Source organism: Culex quinquefasciatus, chromosome 3 (assembly GCF_015732765.1).
Source record: "Culex quinquefasciatus strain JHB chromosome 3, VPISU_Cqui_1.0_pri_paternal, whole genome shotgun sequence".
Lineage (NCBI taxonomy): Eukaryota > Metazoa > Arthropoda > Insecta > Diptera > Culicidae > Culex > Culex quinquefasciatus.
In genome coordinates, this window is record NC_051863.1 from 30407491 (window position 1) to 30428492 (window position 21002).

General features: G+C 36.4%; 2 protein-coding genes across 3 annotated transcripts in view; one reads left to right on the forward strand and one right to left on the reverse strand.

Annotated features, from left to right (window-relative positions):
• LOC6048694 (dopamine D2-like receptor) overlaps positions 1 to 21002 on the reverse strand; it is a 533595-nt gene that overhangs the window by 499523 nt on the left and 13070 nt on the right. The window lies entirely within an intron of this gene.
• LOC6035043 lies at positions 17426 to 18400 on the forward strand. The gene is made up of 5 exons (XM_001845231.2): positions 17426 to 17580; positions 17641 to 17670; positions 17728 to 17781; positions 17839 to 18092; positions 18162 to 18400. The coding sequence occupies exons 1-5, from the start codon at positions 17466 to 17468 to the stop codon at positions 18351 to 18353; spliced, it is 645 nt and encodes a 214-aa protein (XP_001845283.2). The 5' UTR covers positions 17426 to 17465; the 3' UTR covers positions 18354 to 18400.

Consider the following 21002-nt stretch of genomic DNA (forward strand, 5'->3'; position numbering starts at 1 on the left):
AAAAACTGTAAAACGGGGTGACTTTGATTTTTCCGCAAAAATGAAGAGTGCAAATTAAATATGTACGGAACAGGATGGAAATTTTAGTCTTCCAGTTAAATTCAAATCGCAAACAGACAACTTTTGAAAATGTAGGCTTCTAGAGCGTTGTAATTTCTTTAATCTAAGATAATTTTAATTCGTAAACTAATTCAATAAATTTCTTACCTAAAGGGCAATCAAAAAGAACTTTTCATAAAATTTTGGAAAGTTTAAAATGTTAGTTCAGAAAATGTTGATGAGCAGTATTATTTCATTATTTTTATAATGCAATGATTTTCTCAATAAACATAATTTTGAATCGAACAACGGAATACATTTCAGGACTCTTTGGACAATTCTGCAATACTCTCGTAGGTAAAAAAAAGTTTTTGAATAATAAATAATATGTTTTTTTTTGAAACAAAATTAAAGAAAAAATCGAAAAAGTTGAAGGCATGCAACAAATTTCGTACAAAATGTGTAAGTTATTGATTTGTGCTTCGAAAACAGCTTAAAATGCAATATAAATCGATAGTTTTATAAACCAAACTTGTTTTGACAAATTGTAGGAAAAATTCTGACTTTTGAACAATTTGACATGATTTTTTATTTTTATTTTTTTGAAAGCTCATAATTTATAAAAAAAACATATAAAACAATATATATAAATCATATTTGAAAACAGAAATGAGCAACACTCTACGAAATCGGTTATTTCGACCATTTATATTTTTTGTATTTTTTTATTTGACTCAAACTTTGTGAGGGCCTTCCCTATGACCAAGTAAGCTATTTTGCGTCATTGGCTGCTGTCCATACAAAAATGGTATGTAAATATTCAAACAGCTGTAACTTTTGACTGAATTTTCTGATCAATTTGGTGTTTTCGACATAGTTGTAGGTATTGTTGAGGACCTTTGAGAAAAAACAATAGGTACACGGAAAAAAATCGCAGATTTTTTAATCAACTTTTTTTCACTAGAACTCAATTTCCCAAAATACGTATTTTTTTATTGACTAAATTTTTTGATATGTTTTAGGGAAAAAAAATCCGCAACTTTTGAGCCATAGAGAAACATGGTCAAAAAATCAGCCGCCGAGTTATGAATTTTTTGGGCCAAACATTGAATATTACGCCCATTTAAGTCTTGATTTAGAAATTTTCAAAATATTTTTTTTCGAAAAGATCGGAAAATTTTACGAATGTTTCATGAATTAACATTGAAAATTGGACCATTAATTGCTGAGATATCGTCAGTAGAAAATGGTGGGTTGTTTTGGTGAGATTAAGAAAACATCAATTTTTGTGTTTCTTTTTTTAAAGCCGCTATATCTCAGCAACCCGAAGTCCAATCTTCAATGTCTCTTAGACAATTTTATAGCAAATTTTCTGAACTTTGAAAAAAAATTTAGAAATGGTCACTCATGGTCACTATTTTTAAAAAATCGAAAAACTGCATATATTTCGCTAAAATTAATTTTTCGCTGGCTATATCTTGAAAACGGAGCCCTTTATCAAAAAATCTATAAAGTTCTTTTCGATTGCAAATTCAATTATGCATTTAAAAATAATGTTAAACTTGTTTTTGCATAAATCTCCATTTTTTTCCAAAAATCACTATTTTTTTCAAAAAATCATTACTCGGTGGCAGATTTTTTGACCATGTTTCTCTATGGCTCAAAAGTTGCGGATTTTTGTCCTCTAAAACATATCCAAAAATCTCGAAAATCAAAAAATATAATATGTATATTGGGAAATTGATTTTTAGTGAAAAAAAGTTAATTTAAAAATCTGCAATTTTTTTTCCGTATACCTATTTTTTCTCAAAGGTCCTCAACAATACCTACAACTTTGCCCAAGACGCCAAATTGATCAGAAAATTCACTTAAAAGTTACAGCTGTTTGAATATGTAAGTACCATTTTTGTATGGACAGCAGTCAAAATTGAATGGAGACTTGTTTGGGTGAACCAATGACGCAAATAGCTTATTTGGTCATAGGGAAGGCCCCCACAAAGTTTGAGGCAATTCCACTCTTTATATAGTTTATAAGTTAGTTTTAAGGTATCCCTTTTCCCTTTTGTACATGTAGGATCTCCTACATTTGAAATCACTGAATAGCGAAAGCTGAAATATTTCATGAATAAATGTAAATTGCTAATATTTATAATTGAGCTGAAAAGTCATTGATTGTGATTGGACACTCAATAATATTTTAACTGAATGAGCCAAATTTAAAAAAAAAATCAAATAAAATCCATTTCTGGTTTTGGTAGATAATTGCTCAAAGAATAAATATAATGTGTTTTTGAAACAAATTTTTAGATTTTTTTTTTAAATAATAGGCATTTTCAGTTGAAAAAACTTCATTAAAAAATGTGTAAGCTATGATTTGTGCTTCGAATACAGCTTAAAATGCAATATACATCGATGGTTTTATAAACAAAACTTGTTTTGACAAATTTTAGATTAAATTCTGACTTTTTAAAAATTTAACATGATTTTTTTATTTGTTTAAAGCTAATAATATATAAAATCACATATGATAAAATGTATAAATTATATTTAAAAAAAGAAAAATATTTAATTTACCCTACGCCGGACTCCACAAAATGTCGGGAATGAGCCCTTCTTTCATGGTGCCAAATATCAGACTTGCTGAATTTTTTATCTTAAGTTTGTTCTAGGAAACACACCGTGACCCTGTGATTCATACACCCAAAACTGGCAGCGCTAGTCCAAGAGAATGATGGTCTCGAGACGAGAGAATAGTGATACCATTCACGGACGCAGAGAACACAGCTCGAGATGGGCGATAGAACTATTCTCTCGAGGTTCATTTGCAAAAAAAGTTCATCCGTCAAACAAAAAACCAAAAGTGTCGACAACGGGAATCGAACCAGAGACCTTTGACAAACCAATCCAATGACTTAGCTGCCTCGGCCACCACAGCTTGGTGACCATGGAGAAGTCAGAAGTCGATGTATGACACTTGTTGGAGATTTATTGATTCAACTAACGAATGAACTCATTTGTTATGATGGTGTGAGTTGGTATCATTATTCTATCGATTTTGGCACTGAGCCCTCAATAAATTTTGAGAGAACGATTATCTCGATTCTGAATTTTGGGTGTACGTCAAATGTTATATCAACTAGGCGAATAGCCGTTTTACCCCTTTTTTAACAAATTCTTAAACATTCTTTTAATTTATTTTAAATGGCTTTTCTCCAATCAAATTTACAACATCAGTACTTCAAACTTACGGGAAAAAGTGCCGCTAAAGGGCCTACAGGGAAAAAACTTACGTTGTAAAAAGTTTGTTATAGAAAAATAAAAACAAAACTATGAGGAAAACTGCGATTGGCCAAAAAAATATTATCGTAGGCGTAAAGACCATGAAATTCCCTAAATTCTGACCTTTTGGAGTATGGGTGTTGGAGGCTGCTGCAAAAAGTTATTAAGGTTTTAAAAAAATCAATTTTTAACAGTAATTTGCAAAAGTGATGAGAAAAGTGAAACCAATCCTGGATGTCAATAGCACATAATGAAGGGCTTTGACAGACCTTTCAAATGCAACTAAGAGAGTTGAAATTGACGAAGTTTTACGAAAATGCAAGCAATTTTACGATTTACGAATGGCTGAGTTTTTAAAACTTTTTTTGTGTTTTTTTAATGAAAAATAAGTTTTTTCGATATTCTGAATACGCCATCAAATCGAGTTTCTATTTTTACATAAAAGTCCCTTTGACACCAAATTTCTATCTCATCACCGTTTCAGGCTGCAAATTATTGAAATACACCTCTTTTTTCGCATTTTCAAAAATGGAAGGGGTCGTACCGCCCCTCTGCCACGAGATATCAAAAAACGGACCTCGGATTCGTGATCAGGGACAAAAGTTACCTCTAAGAAAAAATGTCACACAGATCTAGGAGAGGTCGGGGCATCTGTTCCCGATTTCGTGTGAGTTGGTAGAGAATTACACACATTTTTTTAACGCCTTTAAAAAAACACTTATTTCAAAAATAATAATCTTGAGATAAATCCCCCCTCCCTCCCTCGTAGACATATTCCATACAAATCAAATCTGTTTTGTATTAAGCGTGGACAATCGGTGAACCTCCCAAATGATGCAAAATGACTTATTTTAACGTAGACATGGACTTAGTTGTATTCCAATAAAAAAATCCAAAGAAAATTCTATTTGCGATAACGAAGAGAACTACAAAGGTTTGAAAATGGACCATTTATTAACACTGGAACGCCCAACGCATGTACAACTTACACGGACGCCCAAGCCTCCCAAAAAAGTTGGAACGGTAACTTCAACTCAATGGTTCTCGGGCATAATTCAACCAATCAAGATGATTCTTCTTTCCAGTGATTGTTAGGATTTAAAGAAGGCTAGTTTGTATCAAAAACTTAAGATGAAATGACATGGTTTCTTCTAATCCTTATAATTTTCTCCATTCTTGAACGGTATAATCATGAACAATTAAGATTACATTAATTAATATAAGAAATTAGTTCGCCAGGCACATTAAATAACGCCCACTCTCAGCCAAAGTCGCCCTTTCGGAGCCATAAATTTCCCTCCTTCAACCGTACCGCATTAAAACACGATGACCCCGGACCGAAAATTCCCGTGCAGAGAGGCCGGCCCTTCCAACGTCCACCTCGTACGACGAGACGAAAATCCCTCAATTAGGTTGAACCGGAAAGCTTACAAGCTTATTGCTCCTCCAACGAACGCCATTATTGCCTGGCTTCTTCCGCTTCTTCCTTGCCGGTCGTCTTCATCTTCGTCATCATCGCACCACCGCCGTCAACGCTGCCAAAGCGGTTGCCAAACTCATCAATATTCAATATTTCGAGCCCTCTGGCCACGTTTGCCCCCGACTCTCGGCTCCGACCTAGAGAAACCCGGGCGAAATTTACGATTCCAGTGCGTTTCCCATATTACATATTTTCAGTGTTACTGTGCGGGTGAATGTGTGCGGAGTTTCTGCCCGAAAGTGTGAGTGAATAGGACAAATATTTGTCACACCACCACCACCCGTCACCACCAATAGTAGTACGTACTGCTAGGACTAGTCCATATCGCCCCCTGAAATATGTGGAGAATTTCATGTGAAATTTCAAATTCGATCCCCACAGCATCTGGGGCACACCGAACTTGGCCCGGATCCCCACCACCAATATCATCGAGCCGGATATAAACATTCACACAGAGCCACAATATATGACGGCACGAATGGCATTTCATATTTGATTGGAATCTGCTGGGAACGTCTCAGTCAGCACCGGGGGCGACTTTCCTGCTGCCACTGCCGATCGATTTGAAAGTCTTGGACTCAATCGCCAGAATGGATGTTGGAAACAAGAACTAAAGAACGCGCAGGGTGGATTGAACTATTATGCAAATCATAGTTAAACTATGATGTAGATCTACGCACTGTTGCAAAAATTACTCAGATTTTGTCAAAACTAGGGAAACTCAGGAAAGAGTCTTGAGGCAATTATTGAAATTGTTGGATTTTTTTCTCAAATTTGTATTAATTTCAGTCTTTTTCCATTTAATTCTGATAACATGCTGTCAACAGTCACAGATGAGCAATTCTCTACGAAATCAGTCGATTTCAACCATTTTATTTTTGTATTTTTTACTTGGCTGAAACTTTGTGGGGACCTTCCCTATCACTAGGCTTAGTGATTTTTCACGCATGAAAATTGTAAATTTCACGGGGACCTCAATTTCAAAACACCAAATTTCACGCAAATTTCGCGGAACGTGAAAATGTTAAAATAACTCTGACAATCTTCTGTTTAAATCACAGAAACTACTTGTTATGCTTCATTTTATATTATTATTCAATAAACTATAAAAAAAAACTTCTCTAAAACCAAAATTCTCCTAACTTTCAAAAAAGTTCCACATGATTTATGGATGAGCTCTTTAGGGTATGCATTTTCTCATTTACTGAACTGCTTTTTTTTAAATATTCGACTAGTAAATATAAAAAGTTCTCACTGATTTGCATTTTATTAAATTTCATATCAAAGTAAGATTAAACAATATTGTTCAGCCAAAATGAGTAAAATTATCGGAATTTTTGCGACAGTAAGCCCGTTGCAAATATTTTTTGAAGTTTAGGTCCCTCGACTCTGGCCAAAGTCGAGGGGGGGGGGAGGGGGCAAAAAAAATTAAAAATTTAAACAACAAGCCATGGTAATAACATTTGAATAAAAAAAAAGTGTTTTAAAATGCATTTTACACCTGCCCAGTATATTTGCAATCATTAGTTTTTCAAATATTAGAGTATTGAAGAAATTTTTTTTTTTCGCCGATGCTGTACGGTGCTGTACATTGGAATTTCACAAAAAATGAAAATAAAATATCGATCTCAGACAACAAAATATGATTTAAAAAGCGGGAAAATGCGTTAAAAATTGTTTCCAGTTGATTAGATGTTTCCTTTAAAAATTAGAAGTTATTTGAAAAAATATATTTTTTTGCCCCCTGATTTTTCAGAGCGGTTTTAAAGGGGGGGGCGACAGAAACTTTGAAAATATTTGCAACGGCCTAAGCCCATTAAAAATATTTTTGAAGTTTTCATCTCACTTATCAAAAACATAATTTAAAATCAATAGGCAAAAATAATACGATTTCTAACAAAATCGAAATATTTAATTCAAAAAGAGAATAGAAAACAAAAAAGTGTTTTTGTTTTTATTTTTAACGGGAATTATCCACCCAAATAATCAAATATTGGTCAAATTAAACAGGACTAAGAAAAAAATCGGAAATGTTTTTAAAAGGTTGTTTGAAAATAAAAAATACTCTTCCTTTTATTTTGAACAAAACAAAGCTGGATTATTTGAATTTCTATTGAAACAATACCTTTCAAATAAAGTAGCAGCAAAATTTGTATTACAACAAATGAAAGTATTACTAAATTTAGTTAGTTTCTAAAAAAACTGAAAAACTGAACAATTCTTCAAATGGTTCATATCAAGCTTTTCAATTACCTAAATAATTTTTATGGATCAAATATTTATTATTTTGCTATTTAGAAAAATATTTGAGAAAATTGATAAATTTCACGAAGTTTAAGCCGTATGCGAAATCGTCAAAAATCACAAACCCTATATTAGTAATTAAACCGCTTAACTTTGTAGTAATTACTAAGATTATTTTTATTCCTATTTGAGTTTGATAAATTATTTTAAGAAATATTGTTACAATTCCACATAAAACATACAAGCAAAATTTCACGGATTTCACGCTGTCCGCGAAATCGTGAAATTTTACTAACCCTACCTATCACCAAAGAAGCCTTTTTGTGTCATTGGTTCAGCAATATAAATCTTCATATAATTTTTTCAGCTGTTCATACAAAAATGGTAAATATTTGAAAATCTGTAACTTTAAAGTTAATTTTTTTTACTGCAAATTCCGGTTTATTTTTACTTTTCAAAATATTTAGTGTCCATGTTCAGAAAATTTCCTTCAATTTCGTCTACGAAACATTGATGATTGGACAACTGGCTGCTGAAATATAGCAGATAAAAGAAAAAGAAACAGGAAAATTTTAGTTTTGTACACATTGAACACAATATCATTGAACACAATATTAAATCTGGGAAGAAGTACATCTTTTATTTCAGAAAAAAGTGTGATTTTACCTCTAAAAATGTGTGGTTTTCCACTTTTCTGATGTATTGTCACTTTTTCAGTCTAAATTGAGGTAAAATTACATAGAAGAGGTAAAATTGAACCATCCAAAATTACACGTTCCAAATTTACACATTTTTTTACTGTCTAAGTCTCACATGAACAAACCTCTATTTTCCAATGACGATATCCCAGCAACTAATGATCCGATTTTGTTAAAATATGAAACATTCATAAAATTTTCCAATCTCTTCAAAAAAAAATATTTTTATTTTTTAAAATCAAAATTAACATTTCAAAATAGCCAAACATTCAATATTATACCCCGTACTTTACGATTCAAAATTCAATTGAAATGAGGTCAAAAAATGTTAACAACAAAATTTATGTTTTTTTTACAAGAAATTCACAATTCAGGTTTTTTTGCGAGTTGTTTTCCTGTTTTCTGTTTCCTTTACAACCAACTTTATTTGCATCCATTGTGATAAATGCCTTATACACAGCTGAAAGGATCCCCAAAGCTATTGTTAGTCGATAAACTAAAGAAATAAACTGAATTTAATTAAAATTAAATCACTATTTTCAAAAAACATAACTCGTCGTAAAAATTTTGGTCCATACCTCTGAATGGCTTAAAAGATGAGGGATTTTGAATTGAATTTTTTTTTTTTTGAATTAAATATACTTTATTGAATCTTTCTTATAATAATTACATTTGGTTTACATAATAAGTGGTCAGCTGTGGCTCTTCAGCTTTAGTTTGCTTTTCGTGATTTAAACACTGTTCATTTTCTTAACTTTAAAAGTATATGATTTATCATTTTTGTAACACTAGGTACAATGAGGAAAAAAAAATGTTAAGAAAACATAACCTAACCTAAAACTAACTTAAACTTACAATAAACTAAACCAATCCTTGAATCAAGGGGTATTCAGAAATAGCACATTTTTCCCTGAATTTCAAACATTTTTCTTGAATCTTCTGATCCAACATTTTTACTTCTGCTAATTCATGAACCTCACTTGATCTTGTCCAGCCAGGAACATTCAAAACCATTTTGAGTACCTTGTTTTGGACACGCTGGAGCTTCAATTTATGAGTTCTAGCGCAACACTCCCAAACAGGTACTGCATACTCAATAACGGGGTAAATTATTTGTTTGTAAACTGCTAACTTATTTTTCAAAGAAAGCTTTGATTTTCTGTTAATTAAAGGATACAAACACCTGATGAGAATGCTGCACTTGTTCAATATTTTATCTACATGCTGCCGAAACAATAGTTTCGAGTCAAGTATGAGACCTAAATAGACAACTTCCTTTGACCAGGGTATCGAAACATCATTCATTTTAATCAAAACATCATCCTTTGGGACAAATCTGGCCGATTTGGAAAGTGGAAAAATGATGGTTTGAGTTTTGGCTGCATTTATGCGAATTTTCCAGTCGCCAAAGTATTCGGAAAGAACGTCAAGACCCTTCTGAAGACGGCCAACTAAATATCTGGTTATTTTACCCTTATAAATAACGGCAGTGTCATCAGCAAAAGTGACAACACACCATTACCAGGAAGAGTAGGCAAATCAGATGTAAAAATATTGTACAGAAGTGGGCCAAGAATACTTCCTTGGGGAACCCCAGCATCAATGTTGAATAATCCAGAAGCAATCCCATTCAGAAAAACCTTGAACGATCTCTCCGAAAGATAGTGCTGGATAATTTTGATAAGATACATTGGAAAACCGTATAAATACAGTTTATGTATCAAACCATCATGCCAAACATTGTCAAAAGCCTTCTCAACATCCAACAAAGCCATAGCAGTTGATTTAGACTCAAGCTTGTTCTGCTTGATGATTTTAGTTACTCTCGTAAGCTGATGAGCAGTATTATGTCCCTTTCGGAAGCCAAACTGCTCGTTCAAAATTATATTATTATCGTTGGTAAAATCCAAAAGCCTTGAATAGATGACCTTCTCAAAGAGTTTGGACAGACTACTCAAAAGACTAATGGGACGATAACTTGTTGGCGATGTTGGATCTTTTGAGGCTTCAAAATTGGTATGACTTTGCCCAGTTTCCAATTGGTGGGGAAGTAACCAAGTTGCAAACATTTATTGAAAATATTGGCTAGATGTTGAAAGAACTGATCACTCTGTTTTTTCAACACTAGATTAAAATGTTATCAAAGCCTGGAGCTTTCATATTTTTCATTTGTTTAACTGCAACTTTGACTTCCTCACCAGAAACATGGGAATCTGCAGGAAATTCAAAGGTAGAGTTATTGATTGTTGAAATACTATTGGCAACTGATGTTTCTTTACGGCTGGTCATGGAAGCGCCAAGATTATGTGAACTAACAAAATGAAGCCCAAGTGCATTTGCCTTTTCCTCGGATGTAATCAAAGGAGAATCCTCAACAATAAGAGGAGGAATAGGCTTTGGTTTGTTTTTAAGAACTTTTGAAAGTTTCCAAAATGGTTTTGAATAATTCCCAAGCTGGCTTACATGTTTTGAAAATTCTTGATTTCTGATATTGTCAAGTCGGTCTTGTATGATTTTGTTCAAATTGTTAACTGAAATCTTTTGTCATAGTCCCCAGTCCGTTGATATTGTCTCCTATAAACATTCCTAAGTCTAATCAAGTGTTTAGTATCTACGTCAATATCAGTTACCTTAAAATTAACAGGAACCTCCCGAACGTTGGCAGCCTCTGCTTGGTTGATAGCCTGCTGGATCACCTCCAGCGAACGATCAATATCAGCAGAAGTTTCCGGGTGTTGATCATAGTCGATGTTGCTGTCTACCACTTGCTGAAACTGCTGCCAGTCAACGTTGTGGTAATCTTTCCGGGTTGGTTGCCGCTGCGGAGTAACGGAAGCTCCAACCTCCACAACCACCGGATAGTGATCAGAACTCAACTCTTCAAACACCTCAGGATGAGCCACGTTCTCAGCCATATTGGTAATGAAGAAGTCGATGATTGAGTGATTCCCAGACCGAGCCACCCTCGTTGGACGATCCGGACTCACAACGTTGTAGTATCCGTTTTGCAGATCGTTGTGCAGAATCACTCCGTTCCGATTCCTCCTGCTGTTGCCCCAAACTTCATGCTTCGCGTTGAGGTCACCAGCGATGATGTACTTTGCGCTCCGCCGTGTCAGCTTCTGGATATCGCTCTTCAGTTTTGCTGCTGAACCATCTCTGGAATTCACCTGACGTGGGCAGTATGCAGCAATGAAGAGTACTGGGCCAACCGAAGTGGGAATTTCCACCCCAACGGCCTCGATGATGTCCAGCTTGAAGTGTGGCAGCCGGCGTGGCTTGAGATCACGATGAACAGCGACAAGCACACCTCCTCCTCCAGAGGTGGTCCTGTCGAGCTGCGTCGCGATCTTGTAGTTTTGCAGATAAACTTTTTCACCGGGCTTCAGATGAGTTTCCGTGATGGCAGCTACGTCGATCTCCTTCTCGCGAAGAAAATCCACCAGCTCTAAGTTCTTCCTCCTAATGGAGCAAGCGTTCCAATTCAGCAGCTTGAGGGACCTACGATCCATACTGGATGACGAACGAGGTCAGCACTTCAATCTGCTGGGTCTTGGTTTTGCATCCACGCAGTGCAGCGGACATCTGTTTGAAAATATTGAGGAGTTCGGTTGAGGTGTAAAGATCATTACCATTTTCCTCAACTGCTGGTTCTTGGGTTGGTCTTGGCTCCTGGCTGAAGCCCGGTGGTGGCGGTCTCGGCTCCTGGCTGGAACCCGGCCGTGGATGATTCATCTCAGCTCTCTTCCTGGGATCCAACGGCAACGGTGCCAAGTTCGGGACCTGGCGTCGCGGTTGAAGAGGTGGAAAATTTTGCTCCACCAGGGCTGGAGGAGTTCTACGACGCTGAGGCTGATTCTTCGTCGATGCTTGCTGCCGAATTTTCACGAACTCAGCTCTCTTGGGGCACTTTCGGTCGGTTGACGAGTGCTCACCGTTGCAGTTGAGGCACTTCACCAGCGAATCTTGGATGCACTGGGATGTGATGTGCGCATCGGTACCACATTTGGCGCAACGACGCTTCAGGTGGCAGTTCTTACCTCCGTGCCCGAAGCCCAGGCAGTTGAAGCATTGTGTGACGTCACGATGCACTGGTCGGTATCGCTCCCACGACACGATAATGTTGAAAACCGCTCGAATTGCCTTCAGCTCAGGAAGCGTCGTCGATCCCTTAGCCAAATGCAGCAGGTAGAGCTGGTCACGGTACTTGATGTCTTTGTTGCGTCGGCTCATTTTGTGCACGGCCAACACATCCAGTTTCAAAACTTTTAGCTCGGCAGCTAATTCCTCCACTGGCATGTCGTACAGACCTCTGACGACGATTTTGTACGGCTTATCCATGACGACATCATGGGTAAAGTACTCCGCCTCGTTTTCGGTCAAGTAATCCTTGACCAGTTGATAGTGCTGCCTGGATTGCACCAGCACCTTAAATCCGTCCTGACACAGACGAATGTTGCCTAGGACTTTCCCAGACTTGATGAGTTCAACCAGCCCCGCTCGAAAGTCGATCGTTGCTGCTGATTGCCGCACATAAAAAGGAGGCAGTTTCTCCTTTCGCTGTTTCACTTCATTCTCCTTTGCTTCCGCTACCTGGTCCTCGTCAGGCAGTCCAGCAAACTTGTTGTTCTTCAATAGCTGCTCCTCGTGCGATGAAGAGTTCTCCTCCTCCTCATCCATCGGTACAGTACCGTCGCTCTTTTTCGTCTTTTTGCTGTTCGATGTCACTTCCAAAAGCACCTTCCTTTTGAAATTCCCGGTTTTTGGCCATCAGTTGAGGCCTCAACCTTCCTTTTGGAAATTCCCACTTTTTTGCCTGCTTGAGCCGCAGGTAGGGCAATATTGCCGGCGTTTTGCGCCGGGACGCGACGAGTCATGTTGATTCAGACAACCTTCACCAACGAATGCTCGGATAACAATGATGAGGGATTTTGTCTTCTAATACATATGAGCAATTCTCTACCAAAACCGGAAATGGATTTTATTTGTATTTTTTGATTTGGCTCAAACTTTGTGGGGGCCTTCCCTATGACCAAAGAAGCCATTTTGCATCATTAGTTTGTCCATATAAATTTCCATACAAATTTGGCAGCTGTTCATACAAAAATGGTACGTAAATATTCGAAAATCTGTAACTTTTGAAGGAATTTTTTGATCAATTTGGTGTCTTCGGCAAAGTTGTAGGTATTGTTAAGGACTATTTAGAAAAAAATAGGCACACGGAAAAAAAAATTTCCCGATTTTTTTATTAACTTTTTTTTCACAAAAACTCAAATTCCCAAAATACGTATTTTTTGATTTTCGAGATTTTTTGATATGTTTTAGGGGACAAAAATCCGCAACTTTTGAGCTATAGAGAAACATGGTCAAAAAATCTGCCGCCGAGCTATGATTTTTTGAAAAACTGGTGATTTTTGGAAAAAATCGAAATTTCATACATAAAATTTTTTTGACCTCATTTTTTAATGCAAAATTGAATTTGCAATCGAAAAGTACTTTACAGATTTTTTGATTAAGGGCTCCGTTTTCAAGATATAGCCACCGAAAGTTTGATTTTAGCGAAATATTTGCAGTTTTTCAATTTTTAAAAATAGTGACCATGAGTGACCATTTCTAAAAATATTTTTTTTGAAAAGTTCAGAAAATTTGCTATAAAATTGTCTAAGAGACATTGAAGATTGGACCTCTGCACTATGGGGTATTTCCATATAAGCGAGCGGCCAAAAATATTTTTTTGTTTTTTTGTGACTTTTTTGTGTTGTTTGTACTTAGTATAATGAAAACAAATAAATTTTGATATTTTTCCAAAAAAAAAAGTTTAATTTTCGATTTTTTCATATATTTGAGGCTACATGCATTAAAGTGGTGAATTTTAATATTCTTGCTCTGTCTATTTAATGCACGGAATAGCGGTTTATGCTATGTTAAAGTTTCTGATTTACGTTCAATCTCCCTCCCCTTTTTCTTGAGTTAAAATCCACCTCTCTTTGAAGACCCTCCCCCTTCCTCTCCAATTAAAATTGGATTTTTGCGGTATTTTAGAATTTTAGACGGTTTATTTTATGGAACATTGTATGGATTCTCGTCCACGTTTTTGGTTGATCCACTTGCAAAATTCACGTTTTCCACGATAAATTCTTCTGAATCAAAATCACTACGTAAGCGATTGTCGTTAGATTACTTAAAATATGAACTTCTGCAATGTTGTAATTCTTACAAATATACTCGAAAGCAGTTCTCACGTTTTCAGAATAGTGCTTCGTTATATCGTACAGGGACACTACGGTATTATGATCCATACTTTCAAAAGAACACAACAACGAACTGATATGAATATTCGACGAATCGTTACTGTAAAATACTTTGAATAGAAATTTCTAATTTTATTAAACGTACCTAATTACCAACAAAGTCATGAATATCAAATCAATTTCAAAACATACATAGCAGGTACGTCATTTCTGCCTCCGCAGGTAAATAATGCGATTTTAACCAAGCGTATACGCGAAATCATTACTTTTCTTGCAAGAATCAAAATGTTCAAAATGGCATAACTCAAAAGTGCACATAAGTGCACTTTAAAATTTGGAGACAAGTTAGGACATGGTTCAAATTTTAAGCTGCAAAATTTTCAGATCGCACAAATGCACACAAAAAAAGTACTCCATTAACAAAGTTGAAAAAAACTAAATTTTGAATAAAAATCCAACTTTTTTGATTTTTATTATTTTTTTTAGTCTGTAAAAGTGTGTTTTGTAAAATGTTATTGAAAAGTTGAATCAATTACCATTCTGAATATATATAATGATGCAGGAAAAAATACAATAACAGCTACACAGTACAACTATGAAAAATAATCATTTTTTTGTCAAAAAACATGTTTTTTCTTACCATTTTTGCCTTTGAAGGTCTGCAATTCAGTGAATTTTGAACCTACAACTTTCAAACTCCGGATTTTTCTTAGTTAGAATGTTTATTTTCGAAAAAAAATACCAAAAAATAATAAGAGTATGTCGGTTTTTCGATTTATGGCCGCCTGAAACCCCATAGTGCTCTGGTTGCTGAGATACAGCGGCTTAAAGAAAAAGAAACACGAAAATTGAAGTTTTCTAAGTCTCACCCAAACAGCCCACCATTTTCTAATGACGATATCTCAGCAATTAATGGTCCGATTTTCAATGTTAATACATGAAACATTTGTGAAATTTTCCGATCTCTTCGAAAAAAATTTTTGAAAAAAATTAAATCAAGACTAACATTTTAAAAGGGCCAAACTTTGAATATTATGCCCATTAAAAATGCTAGTATTGATTTAATTTTTTTCAAAATATTTTTTTCGAAAAGATCGGAAAATTTCACGAATGGTTCATGTATTAACATTGAAAATCGGACCATTAATTGCTGAGATATCGTCATTAGAAAATGGTTGGCTGTTTGGGTGAGACTTAGAAAACTTCAATTTTCATGTTTCTTTTTCTTTAAGCCGCTGTATCTCAACAACCAGAGGTCCAATCTTCAATGTCTCTTAAACAATTTTATAGCAAATTTTTTGAACTTTTCAAAAAAAATATTTTTAGAAATGGTCACTCATGGTCACTATTTTTAAAAATTGAAAAACTGCAAATATTTCGCTAAAATCAAACTTTCGGTGGCTATATCTTGAAAACGGAGCCCTTAATCAAAAAATCTGTAAAGTACTTTTCGATTGCAAATTCAATTTTGCATTAAAAAATGAGGTCAAAAAAATTTTATGTATGAAATTTCGATTTTTTCCAAAAATCACCAGTTTTTCAAAAAATCATAGCTCGGCGGCAGATTTTTTGACCATGTTTCTCTATAGCTCAAAAGATGCGGATTTTTGTCCCCTAAAACATATCAAAAAATCTCGAAAATCAAAAAATACGTATTTTGGGAATTTGAGTTTTTGTGAAAAAAAAGTTAATAAAAAAATCGGGAAATTTTTTTTTCCGTGTACCTATTTTTTTCTAAATAGTCCTTAACAATACCTACAACTTTGCCGAAGACACCAAATTGATCAAAAAACTCCTTCAAAAGTTACAGATTTTCGAATATTTACGTACCATTTTTGTATGAACAGCTGCCAAATTTGTATGGAAATTTATATGGACAAACTAATGATGCAAAATGGCTTCTTTGGTCATAGGGAAGGCCCCCACAAAGTTTGAGCCAAACCAAAAAATACAAAAAATAAAAATGGTCGAAATCGGCCGGTTTTGTAGAGAATTGCTCATATATAATAAAAATCAAAAATTTAAGACACGGATTTTGGGAAATAGAATTTTTGTTAAAAATGTTTATTAAAAATCAATGTTTTCCAAGTAGTTATTTTTCCTGAATAGTCCTCACCAATACCTACAACTTTACCGAAGACACCAAATCAATAAAAAAAATCTTAGAATTTTACAGATTTTCGAATATTTACGTACCATCTTTGCATGAACAGCTGAAAAAATTATATGGAGATTTGTATGGGTGAATCAATTACAAAAAAAAATTCCTTGGTCATAGGGAAGGCCCTCACCAAGTTTGAGCAGAATCAAAACATATAAGTAAAATCCATTTCCGGGTTTGGTGGAACATTGATCATATTTGTTTTTTTTTTATAAAGCTTATTGTGTATTTTTTCTATGACCTTCACTTTGCATCATTGCTTCATCCCTATGTACAAGTCGTCATTTTTCGTAAAAAATCCATTAAATTCTTTCTGGAGCACAAAAGCATTCTTCAAAACACAGCTAATCTTGTTGCTTTTCCCATGTCAGTGCACGCGCACCCAGTTAATAACAGATGCTTAACCTTTGAAAGAATCGTCCAAGTGAAACCTTCCCCTGTTGACCTTTGCTTTCGAGCTTGGATTCCAGGTATTTACCAGGATTGCTGACTGTCGCGCGCGCGCGTGTCTTCCTAATGACAAGCCCGTTTGTGCTCTCTGGCGTCTGGCAGTAAATCAAATCAACCATTTCTAATACTTCTTCGGACGAGTAGCAATTTCGCCGAAAAGCTCTCCTGGCTAATTGATTTAATAACTGGATCGTATTTCATGCTCGAATGCTGGCCGTCGTCTTCGTCTACTTCTTCGTGGGGCTGGATTCTGACGGAGCTGGTGACAATTTGAGACGAGTTTTCAAATTTAATCAGCGCCGCCACCGTTTCGGCGGAATTCCGACTGACGGGGTGAGATGCTAGAAGAGCTATGAAACTGGAGTGATTTTATTTTCGCTTCAAGTTCTGTGAAATATTGTTTTATTTTTAACACAATGGTAAGGAGATTACGGGTTTGTATTTAAAGATCTCTCAAAATTGAATTTCTAAAATGGAATTGTATTACATATTAGCGATTTTTTTAAGAAGCATTTTTAAGTTGCATAACTCCTGGCGCAAACCAGCTAGTCGAACAAATCGCACATGGATGTCATCTCCCCGACATGCAACACGTGTCCAGGTGTCATACCTGTCACTTTCAGGGCCAATCGATCGATCAATGCTTTTCAAACCCCCAACCCACACTCACTATTGACCACTGCTGGAGAGGATTTATCATGATCGGCTTATGTAAATCGAACGTGTGTAATTGAAAAATGGGTTAATCAACACACGGCTAGGCAAAACAAACACGTTTTCCCCTGCTATAAAAAGTCCGGAACTGGGATGCTACAGTACTGAAATCGTTTTGGATCTGCGAGGGTAATCACAACACAGGCAGGATGATGGTATCGACGATTTTTCTACTACTGGCGGTGCTGGCAACGAGTTTTGTTGCACCGACCGTGGGGCAAAAAAAGTACTTTGTACTGTTGAAGCCTTCCCCGGGAAGACCTTGTGAGTATAGTTTGATACGTTATCTAATTTGAAATAATTAAAATACTTATTGATCTACAGATGACTACGTAGGAAGTTACACTCGAGAAGGTATTTTTTGTGAATTTTATTAAAAAAATATCTTAAACCATTGAAATTTTATTCAAGATGGCTCCCAAGTCGCAGTGTACATTCCAGGCAAAAAACCGACTTCTGGAAAAGGTATCAAAACCAAACAACTGTTAAAAAGAATCGCTCAATATGTTTTCTAAATTTTAGGCAACGGCAAACTTCCGGGAATGCGGGGTGAAGCGGAACCCCCGGCACCACCTCCGAAAAAGGAAAAAAAAGATCACGTCGACGATAAGGTTTACTTTTCGTCCCAGCACACGTACCGCCAAGTGTTGGCCATTCTGGACCACATCAACCTGTCGGGAGTGCAGTCCGGAGTCCGGGGCGATGCCGATCGCTACCTGCAGAACTTTAAGACGAACGTGCTCGCACTCATCAGCAGCGTTGATGACTTTTCCAAGGTGAGTTTGAGGGCTCAACTTGGGTTGATCAAGCTTACTAAAAATTTCATAAATTTAATTGATTTGCAGATCCAACCCTGCTTCGATCACTTCACCCAAATTTCCGACACGGCCCGTAACGAACTGGTCCAGTACTACGATTCGTGCAAATCATCGGATGAGGGATCGTGCAGGGTGAACGGCGTAACGAACTATTTGAGACAGCTAAACGCCCTGATGGACCGTTTCTACCAGTGTGCTTCGCAGCGCGTTAGTGGCTAGAGTGAAAAATATGCAGCAGAACTTTGCTGATTCCAAATTCACAAAGCAATTGAAAATAAAAAGGTGAAGGGTTATACAAATTCAAAAAATGTTTGAAATTATTTTTTTGCTTTCATGATTGACGTTACGTTCACCAGCTTTATGATCCAGAAGTCTGTAATTATTGGAATATATGTTTGCCACAAATTGTCAAGACCCTTGACGACGTTGCGAAAATTCTACTTTTCACAATTGTTTTATTTTTTTCACTTGATGACGATGTTTCAAGTTGAACTTGATAACATTTCCTTATCCTCTCATTCTATAGTGACGAAATGGACTACATTTCATCACCAAAATAACAGTGCTTAAAAGTTTATTAATGCATTAATTGGAGTGTCGAAAAGTAGATTTTTTCAACACTTGCTTTGCAAAATAACACTTTTCGACACTGTTTAGGTTTTTGAGTTTTTCAGATACACGATCGCCAAACTTGCTGCATTAACTAGCATATTAGAATACATTTAATTACTGAAATGTTTTGACTTAAAAAAACCTTCCATAAAAAAAAACTATTTTGAAGTCGGAAAAGTGATAGAATTGTTGCAATAGTAGTTTATGCAACAAGTTGCAAAAAGAGAACTTTTTCAGCACGAGTCGTACATTTATCCAACGAGATTCACCGAGTTGAATAAATACAACTAGTGCTGAAAAAATCAAGTTTTGCAACCAGTTCCATGCAACATTTTTTGCCCTTCACAAAAATTCCCATTGCATGAGCATGAGCATGAGAGATCACCCATGGTTGCCCCTCCGTTGCTGAACAGAACCGTAATATCCTTTCAGCACTACTGATTATAGGCTTCGACGATCTAGTGGTGTTTCCCTTATCAACAGCATGTATGAATGCGCTGAAAAGATAAAACACCATGATTGCTAAAGCTAGATCAGTTGCGAATAGGTAACAGTCATTGGCCACCAACGGCGCCCGCCATGTCAGTTTGTAGACCTCGATTTTAAGGGACGGGAATGTTAGTTAGCGCAGGTTGCTACTAGGGCAGCTGATTTACTCTGTGCTTACACCCCACGAGCGCCAGGAACCTGAAAACTTGTTAGTAGGATAGGGTGTTTGGTCAGGATTCATCATAGAAGATGATGATGCGACCCAAAATCATAGTTTTTGTTGAACGGTATTTGGTATTATTCTCAAGGCAAGCAATCGGAGGCTGCGGATGAGACATTTCCCGTTTATCTGTTGTTAAATTTTAAATGAAATGGTCTAGTCTTAGACAGCCGGCTGTGGAAAGATAGAACCAAAATCATTTGTAATTAAAACTGAAGGGGTAAACAGTGTAATTTTTAACTTGAGATGATTTCACGAGTTTTGAATGATTGATGTTTAGTGAGGTACTGATTAACTTTGCGAACGACGAGTTACGATGTATCGAGATGAAATGGTATGATAGGGTTTTGTTGTTGTTGCACATCGACAACGGACGCGAAAAATTTACCGACCCGACGAAAAGGCATCGCAAATCGAATTGGCTAACTGTCATCGGGACAGCCAAAGCCAGCCGCACCTTCACACGCACACACGCACGCGAAAAAAAATGAAAAACACACTGCGACGGACGCGAAAAATTTTGCGACCCAACGAAAAGGCATCGCAAATCGAACTGGCTAACTGTCATCGGGACAGCCAAAGCCAGCCGCACCTTCACACGCACACACGCACGCGAAAAAAAACGAAAAACACACTGCGACGGACGCGAAAATTTTTGCGACCCAACGAAAAGGCATCGCAAATCGAACTGGCTAGCTGTCATCGGGACAGTCAAAGCCAGCCGCACCTTCACACGCACACACGCACGCGAAAAAAACGAAAAACACACTGCGACGGACGCGAAAAATTTTGCGACCCAACGAAAAGGCATCGCAAATCGAACTGGCTAGCTGTCATCGGGACAGTCAAAGCCAGCCGCACCTTCACACGCACACACGCACGCGAAAAAAAACGAAAAACACACTGCGACGGACGCGAAAATTTTTGCGACCCAACGAAAAGGCATCGCAAATCGAACTGGCTAACTGTCATCGGGACAGTCAAAGCCAGTCGCACCTCACACGCACACATGCACGCGAAAAAAAACGAAAAACACACTGCGACGGACGCGAAAAATTTTGCGACCCAACGAAAAGGCATCGCAAATCGAACTGGCTAGCTGTCATCGGGACAGTCAAAGCCAGCCGCACCTTCACACGCACACACGCACGCGAAAAAAAACGAAAAACACACTGCGACGGACGCGAAAAATTTTGCGACCCAACGAAAAGGCATCGCAAATCGAACTCAATTCCCATTGAGTGAGATTGTAAGAAAAATGTTCATTTATTTTGTCATTAAATCGTTTGAATAAAAAAATGTTGAAAAGTATTACTTTTCGAAATAAGTACTGAAAAGTTCAACTTTTCAGCACCCATTTGAAGGCTGAAAAGAAGAACTTTTCGGCATTTATTTTGAAAAGTGTTGCTATTCGATTTTTTCATTTTTTTTTGTACATAAAGAAGACTATTTCGTCGTTCCAGAATGACAGTTTTATATGATGCAAAAAGATGATTTTTTCAGCACGAGTAGTATATTTCAACGAGGATCTGCCAAGTTCTACAACG